The sequence below is a fragment of the Phocoena sinus genome, chromosome 5 (assembly GCF_008692025.1).
Source record: "Phocoena sinus isolate mPhoSin1 chromosome 5, mPhoSin1.pri, whole genome shotgun sequence".
In the NCBI taxonomy this organism is placed as follows: domain Eukaryota; kingdom Metazoa; phylum Chordata; class Mammalia; order Artiodactyla; family Phocoenidae; genus Phocoena; species Phocoena sinus.
In genome coordinates this window covers 66,437,386-66,457,689 of record NC_045767.1, presented here as the reverse complement: position 1 = coordinate 66,457,689, position 20,304 = coordinate 66,437,386, and the positions used below count along the sequence as shown (strand labels likewise).

The 20,304-nt window shown below is 38.9% G+C and overlaps 1 protein-coding gene across 31 annotated transcripts in view; it reads left to right on the top strand.

The window, feature by feature from the left end:
- APBB2 (amyloid beta precursor protein binding family B member 2) overlaps positions 1–20,304 on the top strand; it is a 375,701-nt gene that overhangs the window by 160,601 nt on the left and 194,796 nt on the right. For 17 of the 31 annotated variants that reach the window (XM_032631906.1, XM_032631911.1, XM_032631900.1 and 14 more), the window contains one exon: positions 1,772–1,829. In XM_032631906.1, coding sequence (XP_032487797.1) covers positions 1,772–1,829 — 58 coding nt within the window. Of the gene's footprint in view, positions 1–1,771; positions 1,830–15,170; positions 15,240–20,304 lie in introns of all 31 variants that reach the window. The other 14 variants (XM_032631928.1, XM_032631917.1, XM_032631923.1 and 11 more) reach the window with 2 other exon arrangements.

Here is a 20,304-nt window from a genome sequence, read left to right as displayed (position 1 = left end):
CCAGGTCCCCAACTGCATATGGAGGCCGGGGAGGGACAGAGTCAGAGATAATTGAGACATCGCTTGGATGTCTGCCTCACTGGATTAGGGAAGTTGAGAAGGAGATTTGTTGGGAAGGTGGTGATTTATTTTTACAGAGCCCTCTTTTCTCACTGGTTTTTAACCTGGGAAAACTATCTGGGAAAGAAAGCCACGTAAGTGTGTCCTAACAAATTTCTGAGTTTATGGACTCTCCCCAGCTCATCTGTCTTAGCCTGGTGTTGGGCCCACAGTAGGTCTAAATAGTTATTTTTTAGACACTTCATGATCTTCACAATTCTGAGGCTACTTGTCCTCTTCCCAGGCTAAGAATATTGTGTGGGGCTTCCCTGGTGGCACAGTGGCTAAGAATCTGCCTGCCAATGCAGGGGACACGGGTTCGAGCCCTGGTCCGGGAAGATCCCACACGCCATGGAGCAACTAAGCCCTTGGCGCCGCAACTACTGAGCCTGCACTCTAGGGCCCGTGCTCTGCAACAAGAGAAGCCACTGCAACGAGAAGCCCACGTACCACAACGAAGGGTAGTCCCCGCTCGCCACAACTAGAGAAAGCCCACGCACAGCAACGAAGACCCAATGCAGCCAAAAATAAATAAATAAAATAAATAAATAAATATATTTAAAAACAGTAGAATATGGGGTGTGAGAGCAGGAGAGGTGATGGGTGTGGTTCTGCATCTGGAGGGCACTGTTTGTTTCAGCTTCCCCAGCAGTGACCCTTGACTTCCACTTTCCTGTCCTCCCTTAGGTCTTAGGTGTTGATGGGAGGGAGATGGAGGAGATGGTGGTGTTCCTTTGTGAGTGGGCATCCGGTGCTGGGAGGAACGCCCTGTTCCGGTGGCGGCCTCTGCCCGCAGGTCAGGGCTGAGAGCAGTGTTCTTCCCTCCTGTCGCCTTTCTGAGAAAGGGTGATCCTGGCCTGGCAGGTCTTCTCTGAGGCCTCTAACTTCAGGTCCCAGCTGAAGGACCCAGAAGGGACAGCCGTAGCAAGATCGGTAGCTAATATCCTTCTGGGAAAAAAAAATCCTGAAGTGGATGAGGGAACATGGCAATTACCGTTTGGGTTTATGTTTCATCACAACATCTGCAGTCTTGGGCATTTTCTCCTCCTTTTCTTCCTCTCCTCCTTCCATCATTCCTTCTCCTTCCATCCTTCTTTTTTTCCCCTCTAATCGGAGGAGTTGCTAATTGGGCAGGGTCAGTAAATGTGATGCACCTATTGTTGTATTTGATTTTGGTTTTACATCTTGATTTCCCAGGGAAAGGTAACCCTGGCAAGCCATATAAACATTGGTTGCGTGTGGAATTTATACAGCATGTGCTATTCTGGGTCTGGCTACAAGGGGAAGATGAAGGGACTAGAAGACTGGGCTATCCCTGTCCTCAAGCCCCTTAGAAACCTTGGAAAGACAGGATGCATATGTGGGTTCAAGGCCTGGTCCAGTCACTCACAAAAAGTCCATGCTTTCTCTTGTCTCTCATCCGTAAAATGGGGGAGGTAATGTTTGCGTCAAAGGGGTGTCGTGATGCACAGATGGGACAGCGTGTCTGAATACTGAGCACTTCTCTTATCTCCCTGTTCTCATTCAATTAAAAATTTCTGGGTAGTACCTTAGGATGATCCCAGAAATACTAGAGGGAGATGGGGGAATCTAAGTATTGTGTTAAATTGCTTTATGCATGTTTATTTCATTTCTGCCTAGTAACCATGTTATTGTTATTCTTATTTTCAAGATGAGAGAACTGAAGTTCAGAGATGTTGAAAACAAAATAGCATCATCACCTGCTGCAGGTATGACCTGGAGCAATTATTCAGTGTTTTGTTGCCTGTTACCTCATCTATAAAATGGGGATAATAATAGTTCCCTCCTCATAGGGTGAATATAAGGATTGAAATGGTTAATATACGTAAGTCTTGAAACAGTACCTGTTAAATAGTCAGTGTGATAAAAGTATGAGAAATTATTGTGATTCAGACAATTTCCAAATCTCTTCTAAGCCGCCCTATGGTGAAATCAGGATTGATTCATATGCATAATGTGTTGAAATGAGATGAAACTATAGTTTTTGAAATGTAGAGTGGATTTGGTTTTCATGGAGAGGGATTGGGGAAGCGATGTTAGAAGCCATCAGGAAAAGTCCAAAGGAGAGAGGGGAAAGGATTTCTCTGGCAGAAAAAGAGAGCTCCAGAGATAATTAGGAAGCCGGTCAGAAGGAAAGCTCTGTGTTGCTTTTGTTATGTGACAGGAGAGAAGCCATTTCCTGATTGCTTGGTTATGACACTCACCTTCTCCTGGAACCGGTAGGTGAGGGATCTATAAACTCTGTAAATGGGATCTTTGGAGTCCCTGCTTCGCCAGCTCCCTCTTTCTTTCCACTTCCGGGAAGAGGCAGTAGAGTAGAATATTAAACTAAGGATCCTGCCATCAGGAGACCAGGTTTGGAGCCTGAGCCCTGCCGCCTATTAGCTGCCTGATGTTTTGCAAGTTTCTTAATCTCCATATAGCTCGTGTCCTGCTTGTGAAAGGAGGAGAATATTGGTGCCCACCTCCTAGGGCTTGTAAGATCTGAGAAAGGTTGTACACACTGTGTATGTTTAGCTCAGAGGAAGCCTTCAGCAATTGTTAGTTACCCAGGGCTTAATATTATCCCCGGAGCTCTGGTTAGAAATTCGGGCTCCATGGGCAAGCCGTATGTGGTGACATTTGGGGGCATAGCCTGTTCGGGATGAATCCCAGCCAAAACCATAAAAGACCCTTGGCTCTTATCAGTGTCTCAGTCAAGGATCTGGCATGGAATCTTGAGTCGCTTTTGAGGTATACGTTTATCTGCCTCTCCTTTGCCTCAGAAAAGTGTCTTAGAGCTTAGAGGAGAAGTGGACATCGTTTCTTCTGCTGCTGGGTTCAGAATACCTGGACCCTCATTTCCCTTCCTCTGATTTTTAATTCACAACATTACTGCACAGTGGGACTTTTATATTTAGCAATTGAAACACAATTTCATTATAAACTAATCATTTTGCACTTGTAGTCTTGGTCATGCAGAGATTTTTCTCATTACCTCCTTTGTTCTCACTGCCGAGATAGGATAGAGGAATGAATAATGGGTTTCTCTAAGAAATATTAACAGGTGACAAAGTGAACTAGATTCTTCAGAGTCACAAGTCAAGAAGTCAAATCCCATGTGTCCTGACTCCCCATTCCAGTGCTCTTTCCACAAGGCCATGGTTCCCCCAGCCTTCTGTCTTGCCTCTGTTAATAGGGCCTGCCGGGTGTTCCATGCTGTCTGTCCTTGGAATGGCTTCGCTTTCTGATGTAGGCATTACCAAATGACCTGTGTCAGCTCTGTGGGGAAACTTGAAATCCTTTCTTCAAAAACTCACGCATTCTACTTCAGATGAAATCATTTTCCTTGGTCAACTTAACAAGATCCTTGCTCTTTCGTTTCCTTTAATTATCTTGTGAAAAAAAAGAAGAAGAACTGGAGAAGACCATTGCTTTATGAGGCAGTTCATCTCTTATGTTTTCTCTGAGAGGTATATTAAAGCCCAGTTAAGCAAATTAAGGCTTCATCTCATTCTTGTTTGCAATTGTTCTGTTTGGTGCTTTGCTATCACTGCCGTCGGCATTTCTCACGTGTATATTTGGAATGTCTTGGAGTCTAGATTTATGAAAAGATGTTATCTATGTTCCATGCATTACAGGCACTGTGAGCCATTTCCATGTAGTGCCAAACTGTCACAACAGGGTTCTTTGCTTTTCTAATCTCTTCCTCTCACCATGAGAGTCCTATTAACATGTTTTCTGAGCTGCAGAGTAAAATCTGTCAAATACAGCATGGAAAGCAGTTGGGTGGTAGCTGTCTTCCTTTTCACAAACTCTAAACTAGTCTTCCTTAGTAAAACTTAGCCTTATCACCGTTTACCCCAGAGCCTTCATTTATGAATAGGAGACATATGCAGTGCAGGTAGGGGAATGGGATGGGTTGTTTGCTACTTCTTTACCTATTTATTTTAAAAGATATATGGCATGTGTGTATATATATCTTCATGTACACACTTTATTTCTTTCAATTTGAAAATAACTCTTTTGCTCTGAATATGAAAACACTTCATACTCATTATTTAAAAATTTACACAAATCAACATATGAAACATTAGAAGACACTTTTCTAAATCATACCACACAGAGATTACTGCTGTTAACATTTTGATGAACTTGTCTATTCATTCCTTTTTGAACTATTTATTAACTTGGCCAGTGTTCTGCACCTACATGAAACTTTATAAAAGTACAGAAAACTAATAAGATTAAACCCCATACAGACTTAGTATTAAGAAGAAAAAAAGGGAACACAGTTATATCCTTATAGACAATGAAAACATGCCCAAAAGATATGATTAAAAAAAAAACTAATATATTATTTCAAAAGAAAAAGAGATAATTAAAAATTATCCAAGACATGAAAGAACAGCATAATCTGAATTAGAAAAATCTCAGACAAGATGACAGAGCTCAAAGAATTAGAAATTAGAAAAAAAATCACTTTAGAAATAAATTCTTAGATGGAACACAAAATCAGATAAATGCCACAAATACTGCCCTAAGAGAAATTGAGGGTGAAAAGGAGGAAAAAGTTAAAAATTGAAAGGAAATCAAGAAAGAAATAAAATTTGGGAAAAGGTGACAGATATTAAAAATAGGAAAAGAAGATCGAACATACCATAATAGGAAAAGCAAACCAAAGCAAGGGAACAGTACAAATACTATATTTCAAGAAAATTTTCCTGAGAAAACAATTTTAAACGACATTTTTAAAGGGCAAATCATGTATTTTAGGATATCAGCCTAGAACAATCAATGCCAAGATGTTTTAGTAAAATTACTGGATTAAAAAGAAGAAAAAGCAAAGTCTTTGGGGCATCTAGAAAAAAAGAGAAAAACAGCAGCAAAAGAATTAGATTGTTCTCAGACTTTTTGAAGAAACATTTTATGTCAGAAGAAAATGGGATAACATATTTAAGGTCCTCTAAGAGAAGAACATATGAGCCTGTACTTTTTATGTCTAGCAATATTGACTTGCAAATGTGAAGAACACCAACATTGCATTAACATGCAAGAAGTGAGAGGAGGAAATATTGTTCCCATGAGCTCTTCTTAAGGTATCTCCTAAAGAGTGAGCTTTGAACAATGAAAATAACTGGAGAGATACAAGATGAGCCCGGACATCTCAAGATAATAGCTAGCAAGGTTGTTATCAAAGATTATTAGGACCGTGTCAAAAGGACTCAGGAGCCAACTTGAAGAGGCTTCTACTGGTATGGGTCCGTTAGAGCTTCAAAAATAAGAATTCCAAGTATGTTTAAATCTGTGAGGGTTGATGATAAGAAAAACAAATTATTGGTTACCTGAGGTTAATGGATCACCAATTCATTGTCTTAAAAGTGGTCAAGAAAGAACGTGTTTACCCTGCCTTTCTTATACGAACAGATCACTGGATAACCATGTAGTAGATGAGGGGAGGCCCTTCCTAAATTTTTTTCCACGCAATAAATGAAAATGAAACGAGAGAACTAGACTATCATTATTTTGCAACCCCCGTTGATTTAATGGATCCGGGCATTGAGCGACAATGGCATCTGACATTAGAAACCCAAGAAAACAAGATACCGTGTGCCTCCTGATGAAAGATCATACAACCAAATGGATTGAATCTCAGTGTTTTTCAAGCCTCCTAATCCAGATGCCAATTTGCAGGAAATTCGGAGGGTGGAGGAACATGTTAACCTGCACCATGAATATGTAGTCAGCAGAATTCATACTGTGGAAACTCCATAGTTCAAGTGGTCCAGATTCTCTAAGGAATAAATTGTAAGATAAAGAGAAGGATAATGGGGGAGGTAGAGTAAACATAACTTAAAATACATGTCACATTTTAAAAAAAATGGATAAGAATTAACTGTGTTGACCAGAGTTGTAACCTTGGGTAATGATATCATAAAGAAACACAAGGAAGTGAATATGATAAGTTCAAGATAGTTTGTTTACTTTTAGAGGAAAGGAAGAAATTCATGGAGGGCATTTTGAGTTGGCTAGAAAAGTCTGTTTCTTGATCTGGGTGGTAGTTATAAGAGTGGTTTGTTTATAATAATTAATAAACTATTTGTTTTGTGTGATTTTCTCAATCTGTGTTTCATTTTGCCATAAAAATAGTTTTAAAAATTTATGGGGCTTCCCTGGTGGCGCAGTGGTTGAGAGTCCGCCTGCTGATGCAGGGGACACGGGTTCGTGCCCCAGTCCGGGAGGATCCCACGTACCACGGAGCGTCTGGGCCCGTGAGCCACGGCCGCTGAGCTTGCGCTCCGCAACGGGAGAGGCCACAACAGTGAGAGGCCCGCGTACCGCAAAAAAAAAAATTATGAAAGAATGACACTATACATGCTGCCTTTGTTCCAACTTTTTATTTTAACTTTCAAACATACAGAAAAGTTGCCAGCACTGGGTATGAAATGCCAGTATACTCATCATACTGTTTTATTGTTAGTTTTTCATTCAATATTTAGTAGAGATCTTTCTATATAACTAAATATAGAAATATCCTCACTTTTAAATAAATGATGCATAGTATTCCATTGTATAAATTAAATCAGTCTTCTATTGGTGGACATTTAACTTGTTCCTGGTAGAAATAATGGTGCTTATATGTCCTTATGACAAATTCCTAAAATTTGCTGTCATGGCGTATTCTGATGTGCAACATGTAAATGGTTGTGTATTGTGAATGAACAACTGTAGAAACCAAAGATGCAGCCTATATTGATCAAGACAGTGCCATGTAACTGAGGGAGGGCATAAATCTCCAAGAAAAAACTTGATTCCCTGAAGCAGGGTCACATAGCATCATACCTCCCCTGGATCAATTCAGGTTTGATCCCAATGGCTCTTCTATTGTCTCATTTTGGTTGTTGTGGGTATAGTTAGTGTTATCATTTGTCTGTTGCCACAGTAGTGCTACGCAATGAACCACCCCAAAATTTAGTGGCTTAAACGGTAGCCATTAGTTTCTACCGAATGGATGAGTCATTTTTACAGCCTTTGCTAGGTTCACTCATGTGCTTTCAGTCAGCTGCCGGTATAGTTGCAGATCTCTGCAGGGCTCTCCCGCATGTCTGATGGTTGGCTGGCTTAGGCTGATCTCAGTGGCCTTGGACAAGAGGACTCAGCTATGCTACCCAAGTCTCCAACATCCTTTCAACAGGCCAGCCTGGGTGTGTTCTCGTGGCAGTGGTACAGATCATATCTTTCTCATGGGGCTGGAAATGGGCTATGCTTTGCCAGCTTCTGTGCCATCCCACTTGCTAACCTTCAACTGACCAAAGCAAGTGACATAGCAAGGCCAGTCAGTGAGAAGGGACTGCAAAGCGACAGAGCAGACAGCGAGGATACAGAGAAGTTGTTGATTGATGCCATTAACGCAGTTCATCCTCCACAGCTATCTAGCAGCAAATTTTAAGTTGGCACTTCTTTTTTTAATTAATTTATTTATTTTTGGCTGTGGTAGGTCTTTGTTGCTGCACACAGGCTTTCTCTAGCTGCGGTGCGTGGGGGCTACTCTTCATTGTGGTGCGCGGGCTTCTCATTGCAGTGGCTTCTCTTGTTGCAGAGCACAGGCTGTAGGTACATGGGCTCAGTAGTTGTGACTCGTGGGCTCTAGAACGTAGGCTCCGTAGTTGTGGCGCACGGGCTTAGTTGCTCCGCGGCATGTGGGATCTTCCCAGACGAGGGCTCAAACCTGTGTCCCCTGCATTGGCAGGAGGATTCTTAACCAGTGCGCCACCAGGGAAGCCCTAAGTTGGCACTTCTTGGAAGCATTAAACATTGCTGTTATTTCTAAACTGCAGATGTTATACCTTTGAAATATGAAAAATGGGGATCAAGTATGTTTGTGGGGGGAGCATAAAAATTTTCTTGTTAAGGGTTATAAAGGGGGGCTTCCCTGGTGACTCAGTGGTTGAGAGTCCACCTGCTGATGCAGGGGACACGGGTTCGTGCCCCGGTCCGGGAGGATCCCACATGCCGCGGAGTGGCTGGGCCCGTGAGCCATGGCCGCTGAGCCTGCACATCCGGAGCCTGTGCACCGTAGCGGGAGAGGCCACAACAGTGAGAGGCCCGTGTACCACAAAAAAAAAAAAAAAGAGTTATAAAGGTAATTTGTAAATGGAAAATCCTACATTTATTGTTTTGTCTTGAAAATATTTCTTTTCTAGTTGTTGATGTTTTCCCCTGGGATATAGTTCCAGAAACATGGTTTTTCCTGTGTTTATTTTTCTTTGTTCTTGGAGTTGGTTTTGAAATCTGGCTTTGAGAACATTGACTCAAGTAAGATAAAAAGCTAAAATCACAAATCAACCTCTTTAAGTGTTTTTGCTTCAGATATAGACATTAGCGATAGGATTAGTCCCTGTACCTTTATTGCTGCAATTTTTTCCCTCTATTTTAAGTTCTAGAAGTGGTAAATTTAGGCTCTTCCAGAACAGGGATTCTTAACAGCAGATATGCAGCACCCAGATATGCAGATGGCAAGAAATTGTACTAGTAATTAAATGTCAAATTAAAAAAAATTCAAGTTTGTTCCCATAGTGTGCAATATTATATGTCACACCTCTCTTCTCCATGGAAAAACAAAATGCTGAAATAAAAATTTGCATATACATATACTTAAGAATTACTCTTTATTGTGTATGCATCATAAAATTGCACACACTTTAATTGTTTAATGGAAACTGTGTGTTGTGCTAAGGCAATTTAAAGGATTTTTCAAAGTAAGTTTGACTGTTGTCAAGTTTTGCCTCATTTTCTGACTTTAGAACCCACCCGCAGAGTGAGATACAATTTTACATACTTGTTCTTTTTTTTTTTTTTTTTTAAATGATGGTCTGAACACAGGCTTATATATTTATTTAGTTTTTGGTTGTGCTGGGTCTTCGTTGCTGGACGCAGTCTTTCTCTAGTTGCAGCAAACGGGGGGGGGCTACTCTTTGTTGCGGTGCATGGGCTTCTCATTGCGGTGGCTTTTCTTGTTGCAGAGCACGGGCTCTAGAGCACAGGCTCAGTAGTTGTGGCTTGCGGCTCTACAGTGCAGGCTTAGTAGTTATGGCCCGCAGGCTCTATAGAGCGCAGGCTCAGTAGTTGTGGCGCATGGGCTTAGTTGCTCCGAGGCATGTGGGATCTTCCCAGACCAGGGCTCGAACCCATGTCTCCTGCATTGGCAGGCAGATTCTTAGCCACTGTGCCACCAGGGAAGCCCCACCCAATATTCTTAAGCTGGGAAGAGGATAAGCAGCCTCAGAATTGTGAAGATCACAAAGTGTCTAAAAATAACTATTTAGACCTACTGTGGGCCCAACACCAGGCTAAGATAGATGAGCTGGGGAGGGTCCATAAACTCAGAAATTTGTTAGGACACACTTAACGTGGCTCATTTCTCCAGATAGTTTTCCCAGGTTAAAAACCAGTGAGAAAAGAGGGCTCTCTAAAAATAAGTTCTAGAATCAAGTGGGTATTAGGTTCTCAGTGGCTGAAAGAACTTTATTCTGGAGGCCTTTGGATTGGGAGTGATTGTGAACAGAGCAGTGTTTGTCTGGCGTTGTGGAGCTGGGATGGATCTGGGCGGAGGTGTCAGGAGGGATTAGACTGAGGCCATGATAGGAATTATGGAACCGGGTGAAGTACTAAGGGTCTAAAGAGGCGGTGCACAGGACAGAGAGTGAAGTAAATTGAGAGGAATTTGTCAGATTTCTTTTTTAACTGTATTTGGGGAAGAGAGGTAAAGTGAAATTCTTTGTCTTATTTTTATTTTATATCTTTTGTTTCTCTGGCATCCTTTAAAAGTACATAGGAATTTATCATCACAAGATTAAAAAAAAGTTTTGTAACTGTGTATGGTGATGGATGTTAACTGGACTTAGTGTGGTGATCATTTTGCAATATATAAAAATATCAAATCATTATGTTCTACACCTGAAAATATAATTGTATGTCAATTATACCTCAATTTAAAAAAATAAAAATAATTAAGGCAGTCCTTTCAAGGTATTTACCCTCTGTTGGGAAAAAAGATAAAAATAAAAATTTAATGTTGTGCGTTAAGCGTAATAATAGAAGTATGTAGAAAGTTTAGTGGTGGGATAATAGTGATTAAACAAGTAGGTAATTCAGAGAACATTTTATCAAGGATGCAGTACTTGAGCTGGATCTGAATGGATGAACACTTGTGAGTTTTCATTTATTTTTGGAAAAAAGGAGTTACAACTTTAGCTTACTAAGGAGTAATTTCTCATCCTTATAGCCAAAGGATCAGGCAGTGAGAGAAGAAGACACTAGTTTTGCGCAAGGTTGCTGAAAGCTGGCTGTGAACCTCCATGGTGGTGGTGGGCAGTGCTCACCCTGCACACTGCTCTCTCTTCCTGCAGACCAGGAGTGGTAACTTGCTTTTACTGGTCCTGGGGTCTGCATTATCTCTTGTCATTTTCCTATTCTGCCCACTTTTTTTTTTTTTAAATAGTCCTTTAATTAGACCCTCCTCAAAATATGCAATTTGAATGTGTCATCTATTTCCTGTTTGAAGCCTGTTGGGTACAGTGTATAATTACATATTGAAAAAAGGTAAAATACACAATAAAAATAAGGGAAAAATTCTTTTTATTCTAAATTACAAACACAATATCACAAATAAAAAGACCAGTCAGTTACTGAGGCAAATGGAGCACATGAGGGCCTGATTATAGTGAGATTGTATACTCTAGCATTCTTGGTCTGGGTGTATCATATTGACAAAAATAAAGGCATTGAGGATTGGAGTGTTATCATATAAAACATTGAACTAATATATATGTATATAATTTTGAATTTTTATATTTATGTCCAATGGGGAGGAAAAGTACATAGCATCTTATACTGAACCAAAATACAAGTGGGCATTCAGTTTACTTGTTCACTTCTTTATTTGTTTACTAGTGCTTTCTGCTTAGGCTGCTCCTCTATGGTCATGTCGGACATTTATTGAGCTCCAATGGCATTGTCACAAGGCACATAAGCATTATGGATTTTCCTAAATGTGACACATAAAAACACTGCTGGAAGGGAAACCTGTTGCTAGATTGATTCATTTAATTTCATTGTTTGTTTTGAAATCACGATTATATCTCATTTTTTTTCTGGCCACGCCCCTAGGCTTGTCGGATCTTAGTATCCCGACCAGGGATTGAACCCAGGCCCCAGGAGTGAAAGCGCAGAGTCCTAGCCACTGGACCACCAGGGAATTCCCACAGTTATATTCTTAACGTGGAGCTTGTGGTGGCCTACCCTGGGTCTTGGGTGTCTTGGCAACTCAGTATGTGATTTTTATGGAAACAAAGGCACTTCCTCTGAAAGCTGGTATACCTCCTCTAGCTTACAGCTGAGGGAGCATTTGCTTTGCTTTTTCTGGGAAAGGAAGATAGTATTTTGAGTAGGGTAAAGTTTCAGAATCCACCTACATTCCCTAGGTCAGTACTTCTCCAATAGAAATAGAATTCAAGCCACATATGTAAGTTGAAATTTTCTAGTACCCACGTTTTAAAAAATGGGTGAAATTAATTTTAACAATGCATCTTATTTAACTTATTATATTCAAAATGTTATTTCAACATGTAATCAATGTTTTAAAATTACTGAGATATTTTACATTTATTTTCCTGCAAAGGCTCCAAAATCAGCATGTTTTAACACTCAACTCAGATGTAGAATTTTCACTGGAAATACTTGATCACAAACTTTAGAGTTGGAAGTAGATTTACCTACCCAAGAAGTTCCAAACTTATTTAAAATGTTTCCCCCAAAGAGTCAAGCATCAGTTTATAAACTTATATTTAAATTAATGACAGTGGGCCCTTGAGCAATACTGGGATTGCTCAGGGATTAAGCATTCCCTCCACATCCCAGGATTCAACCAACCACAGATCATGTAGGACTACAACAGTATTCATTATTGAAAAATAAATGGGTGTAAGTGGATCAGCTCAATTCAAACCTGCGTTGTTTAAGGGTCAACTGCATACTTAAATAAAATTAAAAACTCACCTTCCAAGTGTTAGTAGCTCCATGTTGCTCTTAGTGGCTACCTGCTATAGAATATTCTTAAAACCATACTTGAGTGCTTTTATATTTTCTCAGGTTATTATTTATGTAGAATTAATGCATGCTGCAAAGTCCTCGGAAACTGTTTTACTACATTACATTTATTCATCAAGGATATAAGCACCTAGGGAAAAATAGTTCTGCATTTTGTGCTTCATCTCCAGGGCTAGGGAGTGCCTTGCGTAGCGTTTAGGTGTTTAATAACTTTATCCTGCTAAATCCTGTTTAGTCTGCAAATTGCAACATAAATTTAACTTTCTCAGGGGAATGTTTCCTGACTCTCCAGGCTCTCTATATCACCTGTTCCTTCATTACATATTCTCATAGAACTGAATTCTTTTCCTCTAGAACATATATACTTACACACTGATTTGATTAATTTTCTGATTAATATCCGTCTCCCCAACTAGTCTATAAATTCCAAAAGAGGGAAGAATGTGTTTTTGTTCACTGAAGTGCTTCGTGCTACTAGCATAATTCATGGCACGTATGGATTAAATATTGGTCAGATGATAATACTAGCACAGGGCCTTTTTAAAAATGAAGTGATTAGCAGAATGTCCGATTCTTCACTTTACAGAAATCAGAGTTTGTTTTGTATTGGGGAAAAAATGAATATTTTATTTTAAGTATAATACAAACTAAGATATGCAAATTTTTAATTTTTGTTCAAGCCTTTTCAGAATACTCCTGTAAAGCCTTTTTTTAGCTTTCTTTCTACTTCATTGGTATTCATTTTCTTGATAGCTATCACCTCATATCTGCTATGCTTATAACTGAAGGTATACTGAAGACAAAAACTGAAAGAAAGGAAAAGTGAATTGTGAAATACTTTTAAGGAGTTGAGAAAGATATAGGGTAGAAGCAAAGGTACATAGAGGAAACATCTCTTGCTGTTTCAGGACGGTTTAAATTAAGCCCACCCTTTTAATTATACCAAAGTAATGAGCCTTACCCACAATATGTGAAAATATAATTTAAAAATGTATGGTGGACCAGTAGACAAGGTTGTCAGGTCATTATCTAAATCATAAGTTGGAAGTAATGCCCATTAAAGGTTACTAGTTTGGAAAGGTTAGATTAGAATTTAGTCTTTGCAAATATAAAGTTTCTCAACTTGAATAATGCTTTAGAAAACCACTAACATTTAACTTTTTTTTTAACATTTCATGGAAGTATAGTAAGCATACAGAAATGTACACAAAAGGCTACATCTTGATGAATTTTCACATCCAGATCAAGAAGTATATTACCATCACAACATCCCAGAGGCTACTTTCTTGCTTCTTCCCCTTTCCTGCCCTCCAGGGCAAACTATCTTGACATAATAGATAGGTTTTTCCTGTTTTTGTACTTTATATAAATGGACTCATGCAGTATCCACATTTGAATTAATATAACAGTTTGTTATTCTAAGTGACATTCCTGATAGCAAGTCATTGAAAACAAAGTCTGTTTTCAGTTTTCCTTGTTATGTATCTAATGTGGTAAACTGGCAGTTGACCAGTGTATCTAGTTCTTTATTATTCCTTTAAGACATGTTCTATGTAAATGCAAGTGTGTGTGTGTATATGCGTACACACATATATATATATGTGTATGCTTTTAAAAATTCGATCGTGCATATTATTTACCTTTGTGATGTGTCTTAAGGCCCCTTTTGTATCAGGTCATGTAGATTCGATTCATTTTTTTGTAATGGCAGCACAGTGCTCTATTGTATGGCTGCATCATAGTTTAATGAAGCACTTATCCACTGATGAACAGCCAGGTTGTTACTGATCTTTTGCTTTTAGAACAGTAGAGTCTATGTAATTTTATTTGTAAAATAAATTCTTAGGAAAGGAATTGCTGAGCAGTAGGGTCCATGCATTTTAACTTTGCTCATATATTTCTAAATGGCTCTCCAAAGAGTTTTACCAGTTTTTACTCCCACCAGCAAGATTTGGAAATTCCTATTTCCAGTGTCCTTGCCTTAGATGATGTGTTAGCAAGCTTATTAATCTTTGCAGTTAGCTACAGGAAAACTAGTAAGTCGTTGTTACTTAAATTTGCATTTTCTTCAGTTTTGAGTGAGGTTAGTTGTTAGGACTTGTTTCTGTCCTTTGCTCATTTTCCTACAGGCTTGTTTATATTTTTCTTAATTTCAAAGAGCTCATTCTCTATAAAGGGAATTTACCTTTTTATGTCATCTATGGTGTGAACTTTTCTTTTTTTAATTGAAGTGTAGTTGATTTACAACGTTGAGTTTCAGGTGTACAGAAAATTGATTCAGTTTTTTATATATATATATATATATATATATATATATATTCTCTTTCAAATTCTTTTCCATTATAGGTTATTTCAAGATATTGAATATAGTTCCCTCTGCTATACAGTAGGTCCCTGTTGGTTACCTGTTTTGTATATAGTAGTGTGAATCTGTTAATCCCAAACTCCTAATTTATCCTTCCTCCTACCTTCCCCCTTTGGTAACCATAAGTTTGTTTTCCATGTCGGTGAGTCTGATTCTGTTTTGTAAATGAGTTCATTTGTAATGAATTTTTTTTCAGTTTGTTTTTTGTCTTTGTTGTGTTTATAGCCTTTTTTTTTTCCTTAACAGAAGGTTTAAATTTTTATGTGGTGAAATTTACCAGTTTTTTTCTTCACTGGCCTCTGAATTGTGCGTTCTTAATGAGAAAAGGCATTGGAAACTTGAGATCGATAGATAGATAACTTAAACTTGGCATGGAAAAAAATCTCAAGAAATGTTTGTGGGAAATGTGGTTAAGCAGGAATTCAAATTTCAGTCAAAAGTGGTTTGGCCAACTATAAGTAAACCAAATTTGGACACTGTCTGCCAAGATTTGCTTAATATTTTTAACAGCTTTTAGAAGAATTTTCAATGCTATGCTTTTTTCCTTTCATGCTTTGTTATTTGGGGTTTTAATTTCTCAAATGATCCCTCTTTTCAGATTTCAGATTATAACCTATTTCCTGCACCATTGCTGACGTCCAGTGACCCATGTCAGAAATACTTCCAGGTCAGATATACTTTCACATGTTTCAGTGCAGCATACTAGTTGACTATTAAAACTTTAACAAATATATATACTAGATAATTGTTTTGATGTTAAACTTATGATTTACTGTAATAACATGTTTTGGCTTTTTTATTGTTTTTCACTAATGTACTAGAAAGGTGGATCTTTAAAATAAGATAGAAGAAGTAATTGAACTTAACTGTATGCATGTATTAATTGCATGACTCTACTAATATCATAATGTGAAAACATTTTAGTTGACTTTAACAGAAAACTAAAACTCTGTCACATTTTGCCATGTAGGATTGCATGTTGTAGCCTGTGAACTGTTAAATTTGAACAGAGGAGGCATTGGTGGTGACGTCTGCATGAACAGCATCTTAGGCATTGTGGGGTTTGTCTAGAATAGAGCTCCCAATTCAGAATTTTCCCTGGATCTAATGCTGATTAATTTAAGGCCTTAATAAGAAAACCAAATTAATTTCATTGTATGCCCCTTCCTCTGTGTCATGATGGATGCTAGTCTGCATACAATGTAGTGTGGGATTTAATTCTTAGCCTCATAATAATATAATAAGAAAAAAGCAATTGCAATGACATTTTGAATGAAACATAATATAGAACTGTAAGTGGCAAATAGATCTAGGTAGATTCTATATTTGTTAGGGCACATACCACTCCGCAAATTTCTGAGTTTCTAAGTAAGTAAATTTAATCCATGGACAAATAGATGTTAATGTCCCTAAATTCTAAAATTAAACTCAATAAGTATGTCCAAGTCTTTTTCTCCTTTATATAACACTGCATGTTACATCTCAACAGAGAACTAAAATTAAAACATAATAAAATAAACACTAAGCTAAGTAGAGGCAGTTGAGTGACCAGAAATATCTTTTTATTAAAGACAGCTGAAAACAATGTGACCAACCTAAGTTCACACAGGAAAATTAGGAACTTAGAGGCAATTCTTAGAAGCCAGTTTAGGGGCAGGGAGTAGATTTTCTTTGTAAATCCATATTTGAATAAGTATATTAATTTTGCAAAATCAAAGCAAATACATGTGTTCTTTGACGAATACATTTTAAGTGTTGAGAAGAATTCCTTCTAGGAATTCTTTAGCATTTAAGGTCTTTTATTACATTGCAAAATAGACTCAGCATGGAAACATAAGAATAAAGCTGGCAAACATGTAAACGATGTGTTTTCCTCTAAATAGAGGCAAACTAATCAAATAACTTATAGAAATTTCTCATTGTCACTATATTTTGTTATACCAATTATTCACTTTAACTGTTGTTACTCAAATTGCTTTATTCATTGGTAGTTATATAAGAGATAATGAAACCATTATCCAGTGTGGTTTTTTTTTTTTTTTTTTTCTCTTCTTTTGCGATACGCGGGCCTCTCACTGTTGTGGCCTCTCCCGTTGCGGAGCACAGGCTACGGATGTGCAGGCTCAGCGGCCATCCGCGGCATGTGGGATCTTCCCGGACCAGGGCACAAACCCGTTGTCCCCTGCATCGGCAGGCGGACTCTCAACCACTGCGCCACCAGGGAAGCCCAGCGTGGTTTTTAATAACACCTATTACTATCATGCATTGGTATAGGATGTAACACATTTTACAAGGAAAACGGTATTTTTATTTCAAAAGAGTATCATTCCAGCCATTTTTTACCTGAAAATCCAATGGCAGCTAGTGAAGTAGAGTATGGACCAATAATTGGGATAAGGTTTGCTTTCAAGCCCATTTCCAACTCTTAGGAGCTGTGACTACAAAGAGCCTTTAAAAAAACAAACATGCCAGAATGTATACCCTTCTATGTCTTGGAAAATTCTTGTTGAACCTTCGAGATTCAACATGGGAGTCCCTTCCGAGTAGGTCTCAGCCTGTGACATAGTAGAGTAATTACCCTATTTCAAGGACACTGCCATTGTCTAATGTTTTTTTTTTTTTTCTCTTTTGGAATTGACTTGAGGCCAGCTTATCAGTTTTTCAAGAAAATCTGTGTTGTTACTTTAGCTTACCTACTTTTCCTCACCTAAACCAGCTTGAACTGACTGTGTTAATCAAAAGTGGCCATAAAATTCTAGAGCTATATTTAAAAAATACAGTTGTCTTCAGAAGACATCATTTAGAAGAAGATGAAATGATGAAAACAGCTTAGAAATTGAGCAAAGAAAATATCCTTGGGATAAGCATATAATATCCCAAGGTGACTACATCTGCCGGGTGTGATGTTGGAATACCAGGTTAATTTCCCACCTGGAGTGCCTTTCTCTTCCTTGTCCACTGGTGGACCCTAACCCTAACCCTATCCTTCTAGACCCAGCTCAGCTGTTCCTTTTGTGGGAGTTTTCCTTGAACCTCTGTCCTCATCCTTAATACCTTCTTCTCGTAAGACCCCGTGCGTACTTTAGCCATTGGGAGTTTTGTTAATAACATATCCTTATCTCTGCCCTGTCTGAGTTTCTTGAAGAAAAGTGTTTGGTGCATCTTTCTTGACTTTTCCTCAGATCCACTTGGAATGTTGAGCAGAGTGAGCCCTCAGGCAGTTTAGCTGACCGGGACATGGGAAACCCCTTAGGTGGGTCAGACCTAGCGGGTGAAATCACCTCTTTATCTTAGAGCCTGGGGAGGTTGTCCCCCTGGTTTAAAAACTTCTAAGGTTCTAATCCTGTGATCTCTCTGACCGCAGGGACCCAAGTTGCCTCCTAATAACCTTTGCCTCCTTTGTTCATAGAGAAGTTCTTATCATTTTTGTCACATTGAGAGTTTACTTTCATGAGTAATTTCAGGAAACCAGCTTTATCTTGCCTCTCCTTCCTAAAAGAAAAAAAAAATCTGAGTTTACTTCATTTCCTTAATACTTTGAGGTCTAGTTCAAAAGGCAGCATTCCTCAGGGCAGAAGTTTTGCTGTTAACTCCTCAGTGGAAATAAAGTTGTATAGCAGAAAAATTTTAAAAATGAAGAAAATGTGAAGTCTCTTAAGAATTGGTCAGGTGTTGAGCTTCCCCCGCCCGTTTGTCAATTTCCAATTTTGTTAAACATGCCAAGGGAGCAGAGGGAGAGCAGCAGGTTATTGAAGAGAGGAGTTTCCTGTCATTACTGACAAACTTTCTTTGACAGGAGGCTAGAGGTCTCAGAAAAGGGAAGGGGGGAGGGCAGGTTTAACTCCGGGCTCCAGCATGGGTTTGTATTAGGATGTCACCTGAGTTATGGGGTTACGTCTCAGGGCTGGGATCTTTGCGACTCAGGGTTTGAGGAAAGCTTTGTTAGCCATGAAATTAAAGTGACCCTGGCTTACCTAATTTTAGTTAGGCTTCAAAAAAAATACTCTGTGCATTATATTAACTACAGCTCTTTTAGTTGCTGAAAATCTATTGGCTTCAATACCCTGGAAGTCCCAGCGCCTCATGTTTCAGGCATGACTCGTTTCAGGGATTCCAGCAATGTCATTAGGGCACGTTCACTTTCTCTCTGTTTCCTGGCTCTCTCTGCCCGTTTGTTAGGTCTTACGTACACAGGTGTCTCTTCATGGTGACCTCTTAAAGCTCTAGGCTTATAAATCTTCTAGTTCAAGAAAAAGAGAAAAGAGAGCACTTCTCTTCTGATCATTCTGGCAGAAGGCCTAGGATTGGTCATATGCTTTTCCTTGAACCAGTCACCACAGCCATGGAGATGTGCTCCTCTGATTGGCTGGGGTAGAGTCATCTCTGCCTGAAACACTGGGGCTGAATTCCTCTGTGAGAGCAGATATTTTAATTTTGTCAGTTTTGTTCACTGCTATCTCCTCAGCAGTTAGAACTGTATCTGTCGCATAGTAATGCACGAAAAAATATTTGTTGAATGAATGAATGAGCGTGGACGGAGGCTGACTCTCAAGAAAAACTGTGAAGCTTTTACCAGAAAAGAATGAAATACATGCCAGGTCATAACAGATGTTTGTGCATCGTGCATGCAGGAGAGTGACAGCAGTAATAATATGAGCTCTCGTCACACTCTTAGCTCTGAACGCATACTGAGCTCTGGAATAGGAATCGAGCCTCTTGAATTGATGTTGGATCTTTGTGAGTTATGCTCAAGACATCACGATGAATAGATGCGGAGGTGATGGCAAAGTCATGGGTCCCATTCACCTTCGAGATATCCAGGGGCAGAGCCACCTTTGTACTGAAGACAGACCCTCAGGGTTATGGACATTTGCTTCCTCATTCCACATTCATTTTGCTTATTTTGTACACTGTTGTGTTCCTGACCTTGGCATGTAATAGATGCTCAGAGAGTATTTAGTTAATGAATGAGTGAAAAATATTTAGTTAATAAATGAGTGAACGATGAATGAACCAAACATTTATTGAGTGCTCTTATGTGCCAGGCTTTGTAAAAGGAACTGGGAACTCTGGAATATAAAAATGAAAGGGGAATGCAAATCAAAATTAAATCACACTTGTTTGGGTAGCTATAATCTAAAAGAGACGATAGCAAGTGTTGACAAGAATGTAGAGAAATCAAAACCTTCGTGCATTGCTAGTGGGAATGTAAAGTGGTACAACTGCTTTGCAGAACAGTCTGGCAGTTCCTCCCAAGGTTTTATACACGCACACACACACGTATACGTATGGTATGTATGTCTATATATACGTGTGCACATCACAGGAGAATTACAATCAGCAGTTCCGCTCTTGGGTATATATCCAAGAGAATTGAAAACATATGTCCACACAAAAACTTGTACACAAATGTTCATAGCAGCATTATTTATAATAGCTAAAAAGTGTAAACAATCCAAATACCTGTGTTAACTGATGAACAGATAAACAAAATGTGGTAGATCCATACAGTAGAATTTGATTTGATCATAAAAAGGAATGAAGTAGTGATACATACTAAAACATGGATGAACCTTAAGGATACACATAAGTGAAGGAAGCTAATCACAGAGACCACATATTGTATGAGTCTGTTTATATGAAATGTCCAGAACAGGCAAACCCATGAAGACAGAAAGTAGATTAGTGGTTTTCAGGGGCTTAGGGGAGGGAGGAATAGAGAGTGACTGCTA